Here is an 18,105-nt window from a genome sequence, read left to right as displayed (position 1 = left end):
CTAACTGACTTATTAGTTTTGCCAGTTTAAGCAAGCAAGATGCTTGGCCTATAGACTTCCTAGTTCTTGTCTGTTTTTCATGAATGCCAAAGTAATCAGGAGATTACTGCATGCTGAAATCTCCTGATTACTTTTGCATTCAGGCAGCTACCTCCATTGCCTGTCCTGTTGTTCCCCGACTAGCTGGTAAAATATACTAATTCTAGCCCACAGCATCTCTGCCTAGAGGGCAAATCATCACTTTACCCATCTTCTGAAATTCGGGCCCTGAGCATAGCAGCAGAATAGCATTTTCTTGATGCCCAGAACCTGAGGGATTGCTAGAGATGCTTAGGATTACCTCCTCTGTGTCTCCACCCTACAGACACAGAATGTAATCCCTGCCAGATTTTAGCCTCATCGGAGCAGTAGAATTACCTGAGCTAAGTTTGCATTGCCTGTGGCAGCCCCTTTGACATGACGGATAGCCTCCATCTTTGCTATGGTGGCTGTGAGCAACCTTTGTTTGAACAGTAGTGTCCCAGGTATATCAGCTTATTCAATTTCCTTTTTTTGTACAGCTTTTCTTTTTAGTAACAGTTCATAGTGTTCATCAGGTCTTAAGAAGAGATGTTGTATCTTGCAGCTGGTACCCATCTTCAGCATAAAATGAATGTTCTTGTTTGTAACAAAGGCAATAATGGAGTAGGTATCCCACTGGAATAGCTTCTTTCTCTTATTCCAGAGAATGTCTGTACTATAAGGTAAAGATGATCGCTGTCCCTCATGTTTCTGCGATGGGAGAGACCTTCAAAGATGTTGAGGTGGGGTGCTGCTTTTCACTGGTCCCCAAGGCACCTATAATCACCTCATCCTCAGTTTCCAGTCAAGTGTGAGATATATTCACAATGACATATGGCCCTGCAGACAGAGGGATAGAAATGCTTTAAACTAAGATATTGCTTACTCTCTCGACAGTGCGATAGCAGAGTACCATTCATAACAGGAAAGCAGGAATTCAGATAGTGCTGCCCACACAAAGTGGCTGTTGCTCCAAGCCTGGGTAACCAAGCAATAACGCTTGGCAAAATAATATTGTAAACACCAGGTTGCCTCCTAGCAAAAGTCAGCTATCAAAATACTCCTAGACAGCACCACAGAGGATGCTTTAACTCTGGAGGAAGGACCAGAAGGCTGTGAATAATCTGCAGGCAGAAAGAGTGTTTCTGAAGATAATTATTTATTCTTCTGATGGATACTTCTAAGCACATATTCCTCGCCTTTAGGATAGATACCAAAGCATTACCTCCCAAAGGAAGAGGGTCTGTGGAGTAGAATCAGATCAAAAAATCTTGTAGAACTGAGCAAGTAAATGACCTTCACATAGGACCAGGTTCTCAAAGCAGTAGTGCTTCGTGAACGTGTATCTACATTGAGCCTAGCAGATGACAAAGACAGTCACTCCGCATGCCCACGCAGTAGAAGCAGCCTTAGTCCTGGCCGAATGGGCTTTCTGTCCTTCTGGAGGCCGCTTTTTGGCCAATGTGTATTAGATCTTAATGCAGAGGACTAGCCACCTCAACAGAGTTCTCTTTTACACCGCTTTACCTTTCTTTATCCCCAAGAAGCCCAGAAAAAGCGATGGTCGTTGGTACAATAGATGTAAAAGCTTGAAAGCCTTTTGGGTCCAACCAAATGGAGTTCGCACAACTCTTATGAGGTGTGAGGAGGAACAAAGAAAAATGGCAGAGTGACGGATTGCCCATTGTGAAAAGGAGTCACAACTTTCAGCAAGAAGGTGTCTGAGTCCTCAGTACCAGTTTGTCAGAAAGAAGGTGGTGCTGGGCAATTGCAATGATAGTGCCTGACGTTTAGTCAGGCAACACGTTGAAGTGACCGCAATGTGGAAGAAAGTCTTTAATGATAGAAATGCAACAAACAGCTAGGCACTGGCTTGAAAGGTGTGTACATGAGAAACGTCAAGACCAACTTAAGGTCTCACTGTGCCATCACAAATGGTGTGGGAGGGAAGGGAGGCCTATAAGTCATCTGAGAAAGCAATTGATCACCAGAGTGATGCTAACTGTCAAGGCCTGCACAAATCATGTATTTGGTCGCATTTTTGCCATCTTGAGTGGTCTGATCCAAGGAGGCTTTCTTCTGGGGCTGATGGTGTGGTAGCTTAACTTCTATGCCATGTATTCTCTTAGTTTTCTGCCCCTTGCTGCTCAGCCAGTGTGAATGTGAGGTAACAGAATGCTGATGGGTGCCTGGTGGAGTGCATGTCTGAGGAGTGCACAGGCTGATTCCTTCTTACCATCTTCTGCCTGTAACCTCTGACTCCTATCCTAAAGAATACACCATTCTGTTATCACCTGTACAACTGGCTACCTTGCATCTTCATTTACCACAGATGGCAAGATCTTGCTAGCCATGTGTCAGAGGGCATGTGTATAAAGGCCCAATTCACAAACAGCATTAAGTGACCTCAATGAAAACATTCCTTCTCCCAACTCCTTAATCCTCCTCGACTACCTGTCCAGGTGGGTTGTGCGGTTACATTGCTGGTGGAAGCTTCGGCCACCAGACTCTCAGGAATAGTATGATGTTTAATGAACGTCGAGTCCCCAGCAGCTGCAGGAGCTGATCCATGGCATCTGGCCACATGCTTTTTTAATGGAGGGTAAGAACAAGGTTAGGACCAAGTGCCCATAAAAGCCTCAGTGAACAGAAGCAAGGGCTCCTATGAGGCTGGCTCAGGGTGCAAAATGTCATAAGGACGTTTGTCTTGACTTCAACAGTAAGCAGGTGTAGGTCCAGGACCTCAGTCGCTTGTCGAATTACCACAGCAAAGGAAGCAATGATCTCCACTGGTGATCCAAAAGGCAAATTCAACCCTGTATCAGGGGAAGTATCAAGTCCAGTGACCTCGTGTAAATATCATGTAAAGACTGTCATCATCATAATTGGGAAGTAAATCAACACCACTGTCATCTCAAGAGTGGTGGCAAGCTCTGGTCAGAATCGGAACAAAAAGAAATGGAGCTTCTAAGGACACCTTTGTGGTTGTAGAAACACCGAATCAGACTCAGGTAGTGTGGGGACCCATTACGCTGTAGCGGATTCGGAGCATGATCTTGGTAGGGGTCAAGTCAATGTCAAATTGGTCCCAGACATCACCATTGGCAATGGATTCTTCTCCATCACACACATCAATGAAGGAGAGACCCATACAAGTCTTAGAGCCGGTGTGAAAGTCTGTACCACAGTCAGCGAAGAATTCATAATGGGTGTAAGGGTTTAACACAGAACTAAAATTGGATCCACCAGCAGTAATCCGGCTGAGGGCCCTATGGATCCTGGTGGCCCAAAAGCACATCAGAGGGAGCCGGAAGAGTGCCAAAGATATGCATCAGGGCCTCCTTAAAGGCCTCAACCTGCTGCTGCATTGCTGATTACCCAGGGAACTCAGGGTGCAAAGGGATCAGCTGCAGAATAGGGTCTTCAATCAGAGATCGAAAGCAAGATCATTTAGCACCTTTCCCCCCTCTTGACTTCTCTTTACATCAAGAATGGTGGGATGGGGTAGAGTCCCACTTTGCCTTTTTATGTTTCTGCTTGGACTTTGACTTACCAGAGGACTTTGTCCGCGATGAAGACTTGTTGCGGGAGCAGCCTCGTGAATGAGAGCAGGTTTGGGCCCCTGACTTGGAGCGAGAGCAGTACTCGCATGATGCCGTTAACTTCTTCCAGTGTTTACCAATGTACAGTTGCAGTCCTGGATTGCCTTGACATCTGTTTTCTGCAGTCCCGGCATTGTTCGAAGTCTGCAGTTTTAAAAGGGGACATTGTTCCTCTGCACAGTGGATTTCGCAGGTCATCGAAAGACTAAAGAAGGTGGAAGTGGAGCTCCAGATCCTCATTGAAAAGTTTGAAAAGAAAGGACTTGATTGGGCGTAGGGGTAGCACTTATATGTGTCTTTGATCCGTCACTTCTGCGGTGGAATGAAGCGAACAAACAGCTGCATGGCACCACATAGCAGTGCACTGCAGTACTGCTATGAAAAGTTTATGGATCCAGTCTGGAGCCTGAGAAATATTCCAAAGGTGAGAAATCTGCGGTTAGAAGTATCCATTAGAATGCAGGTTCGGTGCGCAGAGCTTCAAAGATTCAATAAAATTACGTGAGGAAGAAAATCTAAATAGGTGCGCATGTGAGGTGACTAAAGCTCTGTGGTTGTAAACCTCATTGACTGGAGTTTAGTTGACAAAATATGGTGGCTAGACTGCAAGCAGTAGACAGCTGTTTGAATGTTAGCTGGGTTTATATGTGCACTGTAAGTATATGTTAGCTAATGAAGATTCCCATCCTGTCAGCAACAAATGATTAAAGCCTAGGAATCTATGAATGATAATGTTAGAGACATTTGGTGCAGGCAGAAGGTTATCCCCAAGTGCACTGCCAGCCTCTCAAGAGTTAGCATCAATTTTGTTGTGTTGAGTTACGTTCTGAGGTATTATGTTCTTTCTTGTACTGGTAAAATTCACAATGGTATTTGTCTTCATGGTAACGAATGTCATGTCATAATCTTGCTCTTAAAAAGGTAAAGTCTTCTTCCAGAAATGCAAGAGCCTGAATCTAGATTGCACTTTGTCATAATTCACCAGAATCCTTCTGATTAATAAAATATACTCCTCTGATAGCGTGGGTTCAGGAGACAAGCTACACTGGTATGGCTCAGTAGAAATAGGATTTTGAGATAAATAACTACGTATAATAGTTAAATGTTTTCTTTCCTTTGCTACTTCATTTTTTCTGTGCTTCTGATCCCCTTTTGATTTCTCTTCTTCCTTCAGCTCGTCATTTTTCCCAGTTCAATTGACTGTATTTGCATTGAATTTTGAAATCTATTTTCCACTGACCAGTACTGAAGTATTTATCTTTAATAGTATTGTCAATAGCAATGTTGACATTTTTGAAGCACAGAGAACTTCAATCTTAGGGCTCAAGGTGAGTGTCGAGGAGAATTATAATTTTGGGTATTGGTCTGAATGCTGGACTTTTTAACACCATCCTTCATTAGTGTTTCTACATGACACCAGAGAAGTGATCCAAACATTGAGGGAAAGCTGAGCAGTTTCGGACTTTACATTGGAGGGTTGGCTTTGGGTTACACAAGCCGCGCTCGGACACCAGGTAAAAAGAGGACATGGTGATAGGAGTACTTTGAGACTAAGATTCTACAACAGACCTTTCAAGTGGTGGCTTAGAATTAAGAACTTTAGAAAAGGTCTTAGTAGGTGCCTTTTTGATCTAAGATTATTGCCTTTGGCATGTTTTAACGTTCTTCCTCGCTCTTTCAAGGTTTCACAATAAGGTTCAAAACAGAGAACCTCCAAACATTGCATTCCACCTTTCTGGAAGTAGAACACTGGCTAATCTCACAGGTTTCCATTTAGCAGACACACACTTCATGCAAGCCTTCTTTTGATACCTTTCTCTGGCTGCACAGTCAAAAGGGTTGACAAGGGACGTCTTTTTAAGTAAGAAAGACTGCCAGCACGTTGCAGATACGTGAAAAGACAGTTTTTTCTAAGGTTGATTAGCATAAAAGCTCTGATGAGGATACATCACACTAACATAAGCTAATGAATCTGAGTAAAATGATGTGATAGGAATACTGCAGACCAGAGGAAGATACATAACACCATACAAAGAGTCCAACTGCAGGGTTCATGAAACAAAGTATTAATATATGCATATTCATTTTCTCACCCAAGAATTTCTGGTTTTACTAATGTAAGACCAGAAATTCTTGGGTGAGAAAACATGCAAATAGACTTGTGAATCTATAGTTGGTAACATGTCTCAGTGAGTTAAGGTGCATGATTGTTTGTCTGAGTCACGCCTGTTGTAGGTTGCATGTTTAAATTCTGGCTCGACTGACTCAGCTTGTCATCTTTGGAGGTTGATAAACTGAGTACCATTACACCTGCCACATAAGTGGTTTTACCAAGTGTATACCCACATATGGGTAAACTGGGCTTGTTGTTCTGGCACCAAATGATGAAACAGCAAGCTACTTGGGATCAGCAAAAGCTGCATTTCCTCACCCTCAAAAGACAGAGCTCCAGCTCTAATGGGGCTCTACATGTACTATTCTAGACACAATTCTATTCTTAGTCATTAGTGTGACATCTCTATCCTCCTTACACTGGACCAAGAAAGACAGTCTGGACAGTTCTTAATGAAGAGCAACATGGTACGTTCAATCTAGTTTTCAAGCAACCACATTATACGGTTTAATAAAATCTGATTCAAATATCGCTTTAACCATTTGCAGATTCCACAGAGAGGCTATGATTTTATCTCTAAATGTTGATAGTTCAAAGTAAAAGGATGTGAGGAAACCATTTAAGAAAACAAAAGCTGAAATTTGCATGGGACAATCAACAGCTGGGCACAAGAAAATAGGCTTGTGAAAATGTAATGCTTTAATACAAAGTAAATGAAAAGTAAAAATCAAGATAAATATAGTGGAACTAATAATTTATACAACTGAGGTATAATGGATGTTTCAAGCAACAACAGAAAACTGGGGTTTATTCTTTATAAAAGGTATTTTAATGTTTCCCCACTTTCTCCAATATTTTTTGTTGCATTTTCTCACACATAAATCAAGGAATGGCCTGAAATGAAAGCATTTGGTCAAAAAAGCATATTAAGTAATGTATGGTGTAAGCATTCATGAAATATCCCTACAATAAGCACCCAATAAAAAAACAATAAACTTTGTAATATATATATATATATATATATATATATATATATATATATATATATATATATATATATATGTGTGTATATATATATATATATATATATATATATATATATATATATATCTCTGCTACAACTAAGAACTTTATCTTAACAACCATAAAAGTAACATACCTTCTCAATGATTCCAGCCCCTAAGCTGTTTATTGCCTTCACTTTCTTCTCTGGTAAAGGAGGATTAAATCGAATTACACCTTTTTGCAGCAAGGCCAGAGGTACAGTAACTAAAACCTGTAAAAACAAAAATGTATTGAATCGTGACACAGAAAAGGACAAACACACGCAGAATCAACAAAATGAGGAGTTGGAAAACACACACGGCTCTTCAAGTTCAGTCCTCTGCTATTAAGATTTTGTATTATTAGTTCCAAAGCACTTCACATAGGAGACCATTTCACCAATCTGCTTTGGTAGTTAGAACAAGTTTGCTACAACGTGAATGGCTTTCCTAGCTTTTAATAGTTTAAAAATGGAAATGTTAATGCTTGAAATCATTAATGAACAAAATATATACCTTTGGTAACGCCTTATATTGTAGAGACTATGTAGCCGCTGATGCCTTACCTTAGAACATTCCACAGGTGTCAGACTGGATCCGGAATTTTTCAAGCGGGACCCATGCATGCCGGTAGGAGAAATGTTTCGCCTCCGCACCGGTGGCCGGCATTAAGTGAAATAAGCGGTGCTTATATAAACACCACCCCAGCACGCTGACGTCCGTTTTTTTCTAAGTAGTAACTTGTTCATCTGATAGAGACTTCTAGTCGCAGAATCCTTACCCATGCAATACCTCTCCAGAAGTGGGTCTGTGAAACAGATTAAACCAAGTAGTCTTTCAGGACTGAATGGGCAAAGTGCCCATCAGGACTGACCTGACCATCCAGACAGTAATGTTTGGTGATCGTGTGCAAGGACGCTCAAGTTGCTACCTGGCAGATGTCCAGACCAAGGACTCTGCAAGCTATAATAGTAGTTGCAGCCTTTGCTCTGGTAGATTAATCTAGGTTACGCGAATGTGTGTATCATTGGGAGAATTAAGATATTTTTTTATTTTTTTATATTTTTTTTATTGAAACTTTTAACAACATAAACAAGAAAAACAACAAGGCAGTACAATCAATTGAATGGCGAAGCGTCCTGCGGGGGGGGAAGCATGAGAACAAAATACAAACGGTGACATTGCAGGATGGGAGGAAAGAGGAACATAGCGAATCTGGAGATAATCCAATCAACACAATAGGAGGAATGTCGGGTCAAGGGGAGAGAGGGTCTGCCACCAAGTGCGTGAGGGGAGGTGTGCAGATGTCTCCCCGATAGGAATTCCATCGACCCCAAATCTTGCCCCACTTGCGGGCCTTTCCACGCGCAACATACACCGTCTTCTCTCTGAACATGCACCAGTCCATATTTTCCTTCCCGGCCAAGACCGTGGGTGGCCTCTGAGAACCCCACAACTGGGCGATATCCCTCTTCGCAATCATATTGCCTAGGGTCACCCACTGAGTCTTGGCCAAATCATAGTCATTGGGTTCCCAAACATTCAACAAACACCGTCTAGCTTCAGGCAACAGCTGTACAAACCGAAGGCGGGCCGGAATTGCAACCTCCTTCGGCGAGGATATGGCCGACTGCCAATCCTCGTCGTCCAACTCCAAGCCATCGCCGGTCCAAGCCTCCCTAAGACGCAGTAATAGGTCGATCCTCTTGTTTATCAGCTTCTTGTAAATAAGCGAAATTGTACTGTCGGGGACGTGTCCGTCCAGCACCCGATCCTCGAGCGGCAAAGCCTCCGGAACTATAGTGCCCAAAGGAAAAACCGCCATCAACGCATGTCGGATCTGGGCATATCTAAAAAAACTCCTTGTCACTTCCTCAAAGGTTTTGGCCCGATCCTTAGTCCAAACATCATTCACCCTGCCTATACCAATAACATCCCACCTATCAAAACCTTTCGTCTTCCACAGGGAGCCTAGCCTCTCGGAGGCGTAAAGAGGGGTTGCGCGTGAGAGTTTGTCCTTCCATCCCATTGCATCGTTAGCATGATGCCATACCTGCACGGCTGTTTTGGTAGGGCCAGTGAGCGTCCTCCCAGCGGATTTCGTATAAAGCGCCTTATTGTAATCCCCATCAGGCAGCAACCATTTGTCTATTTCGAACGCGGGGTTAGACGCGGGGTCATACATTCCGTGGTTAATCGCCCCCAGCTGGGAGGCCCAGTAATAGCGCTTAATATCCGGGAGAGCTATTCCACCGTCATACTACTGAAGTGTTAACTTGGCGAGGGCTATGCGGGACCGCCCACCCCATATCAGCCATCTCTGTAAGCTTTCGACCTCTCGAAAGTAACTAGCCGGGATGGTATCAAAAGTATTCTGGAGGGCATAAAGAAATCGAGGCAATGACATCATCTTAAATAATGCCGCCCGTACGAGCGGGGACAATGGAAGTCTATGCCATGCCTCAACATCAGACCACAGGCGCCGAAGCGGTGGCAACAGGTTACGTTCGAAGCGAACAGCAGGATCCAAGGTAATAAATACCCCAAAGTATTTGAAACCCGCGTGAACCACCTGTATTGGGCATCCTCGCGGCAAGAGAGGAGAGTCTCCTGAAAGAACGTATACGCAGGACTTGGACCAGTTGATCACAAGGCCAGAGTTTTTACCGAAGGAGGTCAACACATCGAAGAGCACTATTAGCGACTTTCGAGGAGAGGTGAGATACAGTAGGATGTCATCAGCATATAGCGACACTCTAACCTCGAAATCGGGAGTCCAACGTATACCCTTCATTGATGGCTCCCACCTCAGCCAAGCCGCCAAAGGTTCCAGGGCGAGGGCAAAAAGAAGAGGAGAAAGCGGGCACCCTTGGCGAGTACCCCTCCCAAGCGAAAACGAGCCGGAGACACGACCATTAACGACTACCTGAGCCAAGGGGTCCCGGTATAATAGCTTCACCCAACTGATGAAAACCGGGCCAAGACCAAACTTGGCCAGGGCAGCCCAAAGATACGGCCATTCCAGCGTATCGAACGCCATCGTGGCGTCCAAAGAGGCCAAAACGGCCCATTCACGCAGCAAGGACGCTCTCGCGATGGCGCCATGAAGACGCCGAAGATTAAGAGCCGTGTTTCGGTGCGGAATGAACCCGGACTGATCCGTAGGGATCAGGTCGCAGACGACAGTTACCAGGCGATTCGCAAGCACCTTCGCGAGGATCTTGGGCTCAGCGTTCAAGAGAGAGATGGGCCTGTATGACGCGCAGCGATCCCGTGGCTTCCCCTCCTTATGAATCACAACGATAGATGCAAGTCGTTGGTCATAAGGGAGGGTACCAGCTTCCAGCGAGTCCAAAAACATAGAACGAAGATATGGTGCTATTGTATCTGGACGCAACTTGTAAAGTTCGATGGGAAGTCCATTCGGACCCATGGCCTTCCCGGACCTCACAGAGCGAACCGCGGCGGCGACCTCCTCGACGGAGAGCGTCGCGTCCATCAGTTCCCTATCTGCATCCGACAAGCGAGGCAATGTGATATCCCTGAGGAGCAGATGCGAGTCCTGTTCCGGTCTATCCGACACTGGGGAGTAAACGGTTTGGAAATACTCGGAAAAACACTCCACAATCTCAACTGGGTCAGTCACTCTCACACCATCCGCCTTCTCAATCAAGGGAACCACACGACTAGCCCTCTCCCGCTTATCCAACCAGGCAATCAACTTTCCAGCCTTGTCACCCACATCATACAAACGGCCTTGCTGCTCCCTGCTAAGCACCTTCGCGGCATCAGGGACCAATGCTCTATAGTCAATTTGTTTGAGGCTGAGAAGGTGCAACCTGTCCTGAGTAACATCAGCTCCCAAGTCCCTTTCTATATCCGCTATCTTAGTTTCAAGCCGGACCACAGCCTCGCACCTACGCTTCTTAGCGCTATTGATTAACGATAAAGCATGACCGCGGATAACGGTCTTATAAGCTTCCCATAGCGAGACAGACGATGACACAGACCCCACATTCTCCACAAAGTAATGGTCGAGTGATTTGATCAGTTCCTTTCGGATCTTAGGATCACGGAGGTACCAAGGGTTAATCGGGCCACCCGACCCTCCGTTCCCGGTCCGGTCTCCACCATAAGCCACACAGGGGAGTGATCTGAAATACCCCTAGCCAAGTGCCTAATTTCTTTAACCAACGGGGCCTGTGCTGCGGGCATAAGGATATAGTCCAGTCTCGAGAGGCTACCGTGTGCACCCGAGTGAAAGGTGTATTGCAGTTGTCCAGGGTGTAGCAGCCTCCAGCAATCTATCAATCCCAGAGTGTCGAGAAAGCCTCCCAACCAAGACTGGGACCTCCCAAGATCCCTGGGTGGGTAGCGATCGCTATCACCGGAGACCACTGAGTTGAAATCGCCCCCCACAACAAGAATGCCTTCAGGGAGCCCCAGTATCACCCTCCCCAGATCAGCAAAGGTTGTAGCCTGAAGGCCAGGTGGGACATAAACAGAAAGCAAAGAGATGACCTTCCCCTCCCATCTTCCAATAATGGCGGCGTAACGCCCCCTGTCGTCAAGAGTGATGGCGTCGATCTCGAGGGGGAGGGAGGCCCCCCTAGAGCCAGTGGTGAAGCCGGAGTGCGCAAGGAGACGGTAGCCCCTTCGATTCATAGCGTGACATGTATTCCCTATCAAGTGTGTCTCTTGCAACAATACAATATCGGGGGAGAGACGTCTCAGGAGTTGTAATACCACACCACGTTTTATCCTGTCCCCCAACCCATTAACATTCCAACATAGCAATTTCAGCCCCCTACCCCCATCCCAAACATAGTAACAGCATCCACCCCACATTAGTCGCGACAGACAATTCCAAAAGTCCATCAATATAGTGCCCTGAAATGAACCAAACAAGAACCAACTTCCCCCCCTCCACCCCCAGTCAACCCCAAAAACAATACCCCCCACCCTGCACCCCTGCGTCAGACTCGAAGGCCCCCCCAACTTGCAGTGTGCCTGTCGCCCTAGCAAAAACCAATCTACGAAAAGAAACCCCCGAGGAGGAAGAGACCCACGTCCCCCGCCACCCCCGGAGACCAGCACAATTTAAGCAAAGAAAAGGATCCGCAAACCACCGCTGAAAGGTCTATAGGAAGTCCCTCGGATCAAGTCCCATCACTATTCCTGTTCCATCGGGCCACCTTCAGCTCCACCAGAATGTCTAGATTGTTCCTGCCGCCCGGGCAGCGTGTCGAGCCAGTCACTTGCTGCCTCAGGGTGATCAAAGAAGAAAGTTCGATCTCCATGTACCACACGCAGCCGGGCTGGAAATAGCATTGCATACTTCATATCCCTGTCTCTCAATCGTTTCTTCACTCCATGAAACCCAATCCTCTGTTTCTGCACCAACTGAGTGAAGTCCGGGTAAAAACTCACCGTCGTGTTCTCAAATTTTGTGGGGCCACCCAAGCGCGACGCCTGCAGGATAGCGTCCCGATCACGGAAGTTAAATATCCTTGAGATTATGGGCCGCCGGGCAGCACCCAGCTTGGGTTTACCACCCGGCACTCTGTGGGCCCGCTCCACCGCAAAGAATTTACTGAGGCCTTTGGGTGCCAGATGGTTGACGATGATGTCCTCCACAACGAGATCGGCGCTTAAGTTGTCGGAATATTCAGGGACACCCACAATACGGACGTTATTTCGCCTGGAACGACTTTCAAAATCCTCCAGACGACGGGAGAAGAAATCGTTAGCAGTCCGTAAATTGCAGACCTCCGTCTGTAGGTCAGAAACATCCGTTGTGAGGCTAGAAGTCTTCAAGTCCAGGGATTTAACTTTTTCGTTCGTTTTAGCTAAATCCGCCCTGATCAGATTGACCTCAATCGTCACTGTATCCAGTTTCTGTGCCAGAGTTTCATACTGCTCACCGATTGAGGTCTGCATACTCGCAATGGCGCCCATAACATCGTGGAGAGTCAGGTCATCGTCCGCAGTGGAATCATCTCCCTTGTCCGCCGGATGCTTGCCCGCTCCACCGGGGGATCCCTTCGGATGGGTGTATCGATCCATGACGTTAGTTTGTACGGAGCCCCCACGGTGAAGAGACTTGGTCTTTCGCTTTTCAACCTCGGGCTTGCCGGCCATCTTGGAAGCGGTGTCCCCGAGGGGACCCTGAGATCTGGTGAAAATCGCTACGCCAAAACCACTCACAGGTGCACATCCAAAGGGCAGTGTGTCTCACATCCCACACCAAGCGTGGACGCACGGTACCGGCCCTGGAGTAGGACCACTAAGTAAAGCAGTCCTTAGGCAGTGGGGCAAGTCCGAGGCGCAATCTGGTCCGGACCAAAAACGAAACCGAAAGCCACGTCCAGGGTCGACAGTCGGGCCAGGGGCAGCCGCTGTTGTTCAATTACCGCCCAGGCAGATACCAACTCGAGCCCGGGGCAGATCCGTGGAACAGGCCAGGAAAGTTCAGATCACCCTAAAATCGATTCCCGTGGACCAAATCGATTTTTGAAAGCAGCTAGCAGATCAGCCGGAATGCATCGTCAATGATCCGTCATCAGAACCAGGATTATAGTCAGGATAAGTGCCGGAGGTGGCGAAGGTCCGGGAGCCCTGTTCTCACGCGACCATCTCGGTTGCGCGCGAAGCTCCTCCCCCCTAAGATTTATTTATATTTATTCTATCCAACAAATAATATACTTTTGGTTGGATGAGCGCATTTGTTATATCACATGCTCCCCATCTTTTTCTAGACATTTTTCTTGACTCCTGCACTATCTGTATTATGGCGGCATGGTGTCACTGTTAACTAGAATATTTTCAATTTAAAATTAAATTTATATTTATATTGACACGCCGGCACTGTCTGCATCCTATGGCGATATGGGCCGTTATCTCTAAAACGTTCGGCCATATTGGAAGTAGATCTGTAACCTGTTGAAACATAGGGTACTGTTAAAAGACTTCTATCACGATGGCTTTTCGGCCGGGAAACAGGAATTCTGAGTCTTAGTAAGACCCGGATATCCGTCGGAACATTTGGTCCCCGCGCTTCTGTGAGTATTTAAGCGACGCCGGGTTTATTGCTGTCTTTCCGAGTTTCAAGCCGGTTGGCTGGAGTTGATTGACACACGGGACGCTGGCATTTATGATTATTCCGGTAAATATGGGGACGGGTGTTTTTATCTGTAGTAGACATATTAGAAACCATAATTTGATGGTAACGGGTGTTTGTGCTTTGATGGTTTTTAGGTGGTATCCAAGTAAAAGACGTAAAGGAACCACTCCGTTATTTTAATACACCATTACTGATGAGTGTGGCTGATGAAAAGGGTCCTGTCAACGTGTGTTAATAAAGGATTTATCATAATAAATCCATGTAAGTATGAGGTTGTATTTAGTAGCTAAATACAATTTCCTATGAGGTATTCATACACCCATGATTTATGGGCTTTCTTGTTGATTATCTTTTCAGTTTTATTTTATACCGGTATTAGCCCACTGCGGCAGTACCTGAGAGACTGTCCAGGTTCATTAACTACACTACTGCCACTAATATCGAGCAAGGTGGGTTCGCCTTATTATTCGCCCTATTGTTAACTGGGTGTAAGGTCGTGGTTAACCTCGCTATGTTTAAATGGTGAACGTGTAACTTATACCTAAATGTATGTACCCCCTAAAATACAGATTGGTGGTGGTTTCCTCTCGCTGGACGAGAGTCGATTTTAAGACATTGGAGGCAGTCACCGTGCGCTATCATGTTTTAGGAACTTGTGTTTATGGTATGGAAGTAATTACTGTGTAAGCATTAATATTACGATATCAGATAGCAATGAGCAGGGTGTTTCTGTCACTCCCCTTAGCAGACCTTTATCAGGATGAATTCATTTTGTGACTCGCTGCGTGACAGGTATTTTTTGCCTTCTTGCTTTAGCCTTTACCTAGAAGGAATTTATAACAACCTCTAGAAGCATGGTGCTGTTTAGAATGGTGCATTATGTTAATAAGCACAAGAGCATAAGAGTGTACATAAATATAAATATGTGTTTTTAATTAACGAATATCAGTGAATTATTTTGTTGTCAGGTATCATGTTTTATGTTATGTTTAATATTCTGTGAATATCAATAATGTGTTACATGTTTAAAAGTATGTATTTTGGTATGTCCATTTTCTGTCTTATACTGTCGAATAATATTTGAGGCTATGTACAATGCAATTGTGATATATGCTGTGTAGGATTATCATTATGTGCATGAATGAGGTTTTAAAATAATTTATTTTAATTTCAGAATTTACTGGGAAGACATTATATGTATTCCTGATGAAGGTGGCTTTATTAGATGGTCCACCGAAACGCGTCACATAAAAGAAAGGAGGATTGTGCTTTAAATTAACTGGAGAATAATTCTGACGTTTTGCTGAATTAATTTTTCTGTGTATACCTCCTTATTACTAATAGGAATTCATTGTTTCCTTCTCTAATGTCTATTCCCCGTCTTTTAATTAATTTTTTATTATTTTTAACTTTGTATTGTATGATGAATAAACTGTTCAGTATTTTTCATAATTTTGTTTGTGTTTACATATTGCCTCGTTAGTACAGTATACTGTCCATGCTTGTCTATGTGTTAGGATATTGGTCCTAAGAGTAAGGTGTCCCAAAGGGAATTTTTGCTTGACATAAAGTCTACTGTGGTACTCCATCCCTTTGGGCTTTGAGGTCCCTCTCTCTTTTATTAGATTAAGAACGCAATCCCTCAGGGTGTTGCTTTTTGGCCTATACGTAGCAGATCTTTATGCAGAGAAGTATCCATCATGAGATGGTCCTTTTTGCACAGCCTTCTCTTCTTAAACCTAAATAACCAACAAAGAGTTGATCATCCACCCTGAACTCTTTTGTGCGATCTAGGTAGAACAAAAACTTTCTTTTGGGGACCAGACAATGTAGTCTCTCTTCTTGTTTAGAAGGGAGAGGCAGAGCAAGGAAGGTAGGCAATGGAATGTTCTGACCTACATGAAAAGGTGTCTTTGGGAGGTAGGAAGCATGGGTTCTGAGAACCAGCTTTTCTGAGTGAAAGGTGGTATATGGTGAGTGTGCAGCGAGTGCCTGCAGTTTGCTGACCCTCCTGGTCGATATTATGGGCACTAGAAAAGCAATCTTGATAGTAAGCAAGCGAAGGGGGCAGTTGTGCAGCACCTCAAAACGTGTGCCCATAAGAAAAGTCAAGACCAGGTTAAGATCCCATTAGGGAATGATGAATGGCCTGGGAGGAAACGAGTTGGAGACTTTTGAGGAATCTAGTCAGTTACCCTGATCGACAGCCTCGCCAACCTCGGCCTCAAACAACTCGTCACCGAACCCACCCATGCCGCCGGCCACACGCTACAGCTCATTTTCTCCACAAGCACCCATGTCGCCTTCAACCACACCACCGAACTCCACTGGACCAAGCACCACTGCATTCATTTCACCTTCAAGAAACCAACCACGCACCACCGCACCCAACAGCTAACCCGCCGCTGCTGGAGCAAAGTCACCGAAGACCAGCTGACCTCCACCCTCGCCCAGAACCCACCCACTGACCCCACCGACCCAAACGCTGCTGCCCGCAACCTCAAACAGTGGATCAAAGACTGCGCCAACACCCTCGCCCCGCTCAAGAAACCCTCCTACAACCACACCAACAAGAAAACCACCTGGTTCACGTAGAGCTCCAGACCTCCAAACGTACTTGCCAGAAACTGGAGAAGAAATGGCTACACGACCGCACACCAGACAGCCAAGCAGTCCACAAGGGCGCCACCCGCAGGCACCACCAACTCATCAGAACAGCCAAGAGATCCTCCTTCAAAGCCCGCCTGGACAACAACGCACACAACAGCAAAGAGCTATTCAGCATAGTGAAGGAACTCGCCAACCCCAGCACCAACACCAGCGACATCTCACCCTCGCAAGATCTGTGCGACTCACTGACCACCTTCTTCCATCGCAAGATCGCTGACATCCACGACAGCTTCAACACCCCACAAACACCACTTTCACCAACCGCCTAACCTCCTGGTCCTACGTCAACGACGACGAGACACGCAAGGTCATGAACTACATCCACTCAGGATCACCATCTGCCCACACCACGTATTCAACAAAGCAGACACAACCATCGCTCCCCAACTACGGAAGATAATCAACATCTCCTTCTAGACAGCAACATTCCCCGAAAGCTGGAAGCACACAGAAATCAATGCCCTCCTCAAGAAGCCCAAGGCAGACCCCAAGGACCTAAAGAACGTCCGGCCCATCTCCCTGCATCCTTTCCCGGCGAAGGTCATCGAGAAAATTGCCAACATGCAACTAGCCCGCCATCTCGAGGACAGTAAGATCCTAGAGCCGTCCCAGTCCAGATTCAGACGAAACCACAGCACCGAAACAGCTCTCATCGCCGCAACAGACAACATCAGACACCAACTAGACAACGGCGAAATCAGCCCTCATCCTCCTAGACCTATCAGCCGCCTTCGACACGGTCTGCCACCGTACACTAAGGACACGACTCCAAGAAGCCGGAATCAGGGAAAGGCTCTGGACTGGACCATATCCTTCCTCTCCGGCAGAACCCAAAGAGACCGCCTCCCACCCTTCCGATCAAAAGCCACCCGACATCATCTGCGGCGTACCCCTGGGCTCATCCCAACCCTGTTCAACGTCTACATGGCCCCCCTCGCACAAGTGGCCCGCCAGCACGACCTGAACATCATCTCCTACTCCGACGACTCCCAGCTCATCCCCTCCCTCACCAAGGACACGCACACCGCCAAAAACCAACCTCCACGAGGGAATGAAGGCCGCCACCGAGTGGATGAGGAGCTGCCGTCTGAAACTGAACTCGGACAAGACGGAGGTCCTCATCTTCGGCCCCACCTCCTCTGCCAGGGACAACTCCTGGTGGCCTACCACACTGGGAACAGCACCGACACACACGGACCATGCTCGCAACCCAGGATTCATCCTCGACTCCTCCCTCTCCATGTTGAAACAGGTCAACGCCATCTCCTCCTCTTGCTACAACACCCTCCGCATGCTCCACAGGATCTACAAGTGGATCCCGACCAAAACCAGAAGAACGGTGACCCAAGTCCTCGTCAGCAGCAGGCTGGACTAGGGCAACGCACTCTATGCAGGAATTCCGACCAAACACCTACAACGATTGCAACGCATCCAAAACGCCTCCGCCCGCCTGATCCTCAACATCCCTCGTCGCAGCCACATCACCCCCCACCT

The 18,105-nt window shown here is 46.3% G+C and overlaps 1 protein-coding gene across 4 annotated transcripts in view; it reads right to left on the bottom strand.

The window, feature by feature from the left end:
* The window catches only part of KDM1B (lysine demethylase 1B), a 631,262-nt gene that overhangs the window by 104,778 nt on the left and 508,379 nt on the right, over positions 1-18,105 (bottom strand). For all 4 annotated transcript variants that reach the window (XM_078687981.1, XM_078687979.1, XM_078687980.1 and 1 more), the window contains one exon: positions 6,935-7,051. In XM_078687981.1, the coding sequence (XP_078544107.1) occupies positions 6,935-7,051 (117 nt within the window). The remainder of the gene's footprint in view (positions 1-6,934; positions 7,052-18,105) is intronic.

This window comes from Lissotriton helveticus, chromosome 4_1 (genome assembly GCF_964261635.1).
Source record: "Lissotriton helveticus chromosome 4_1, aLisHel1.1, whole genome shotgun sequence".
NCBI lineage: Eukaryota > Metazoa > Chordata > Amphibia > Caudata > Salamandridae > Lissotriton > Lissotriton helveticus.
Note: the sequence above shows the minus strand (reverse complement) of the source record. Positions and strands in the feature narration are given on the sequence as shown.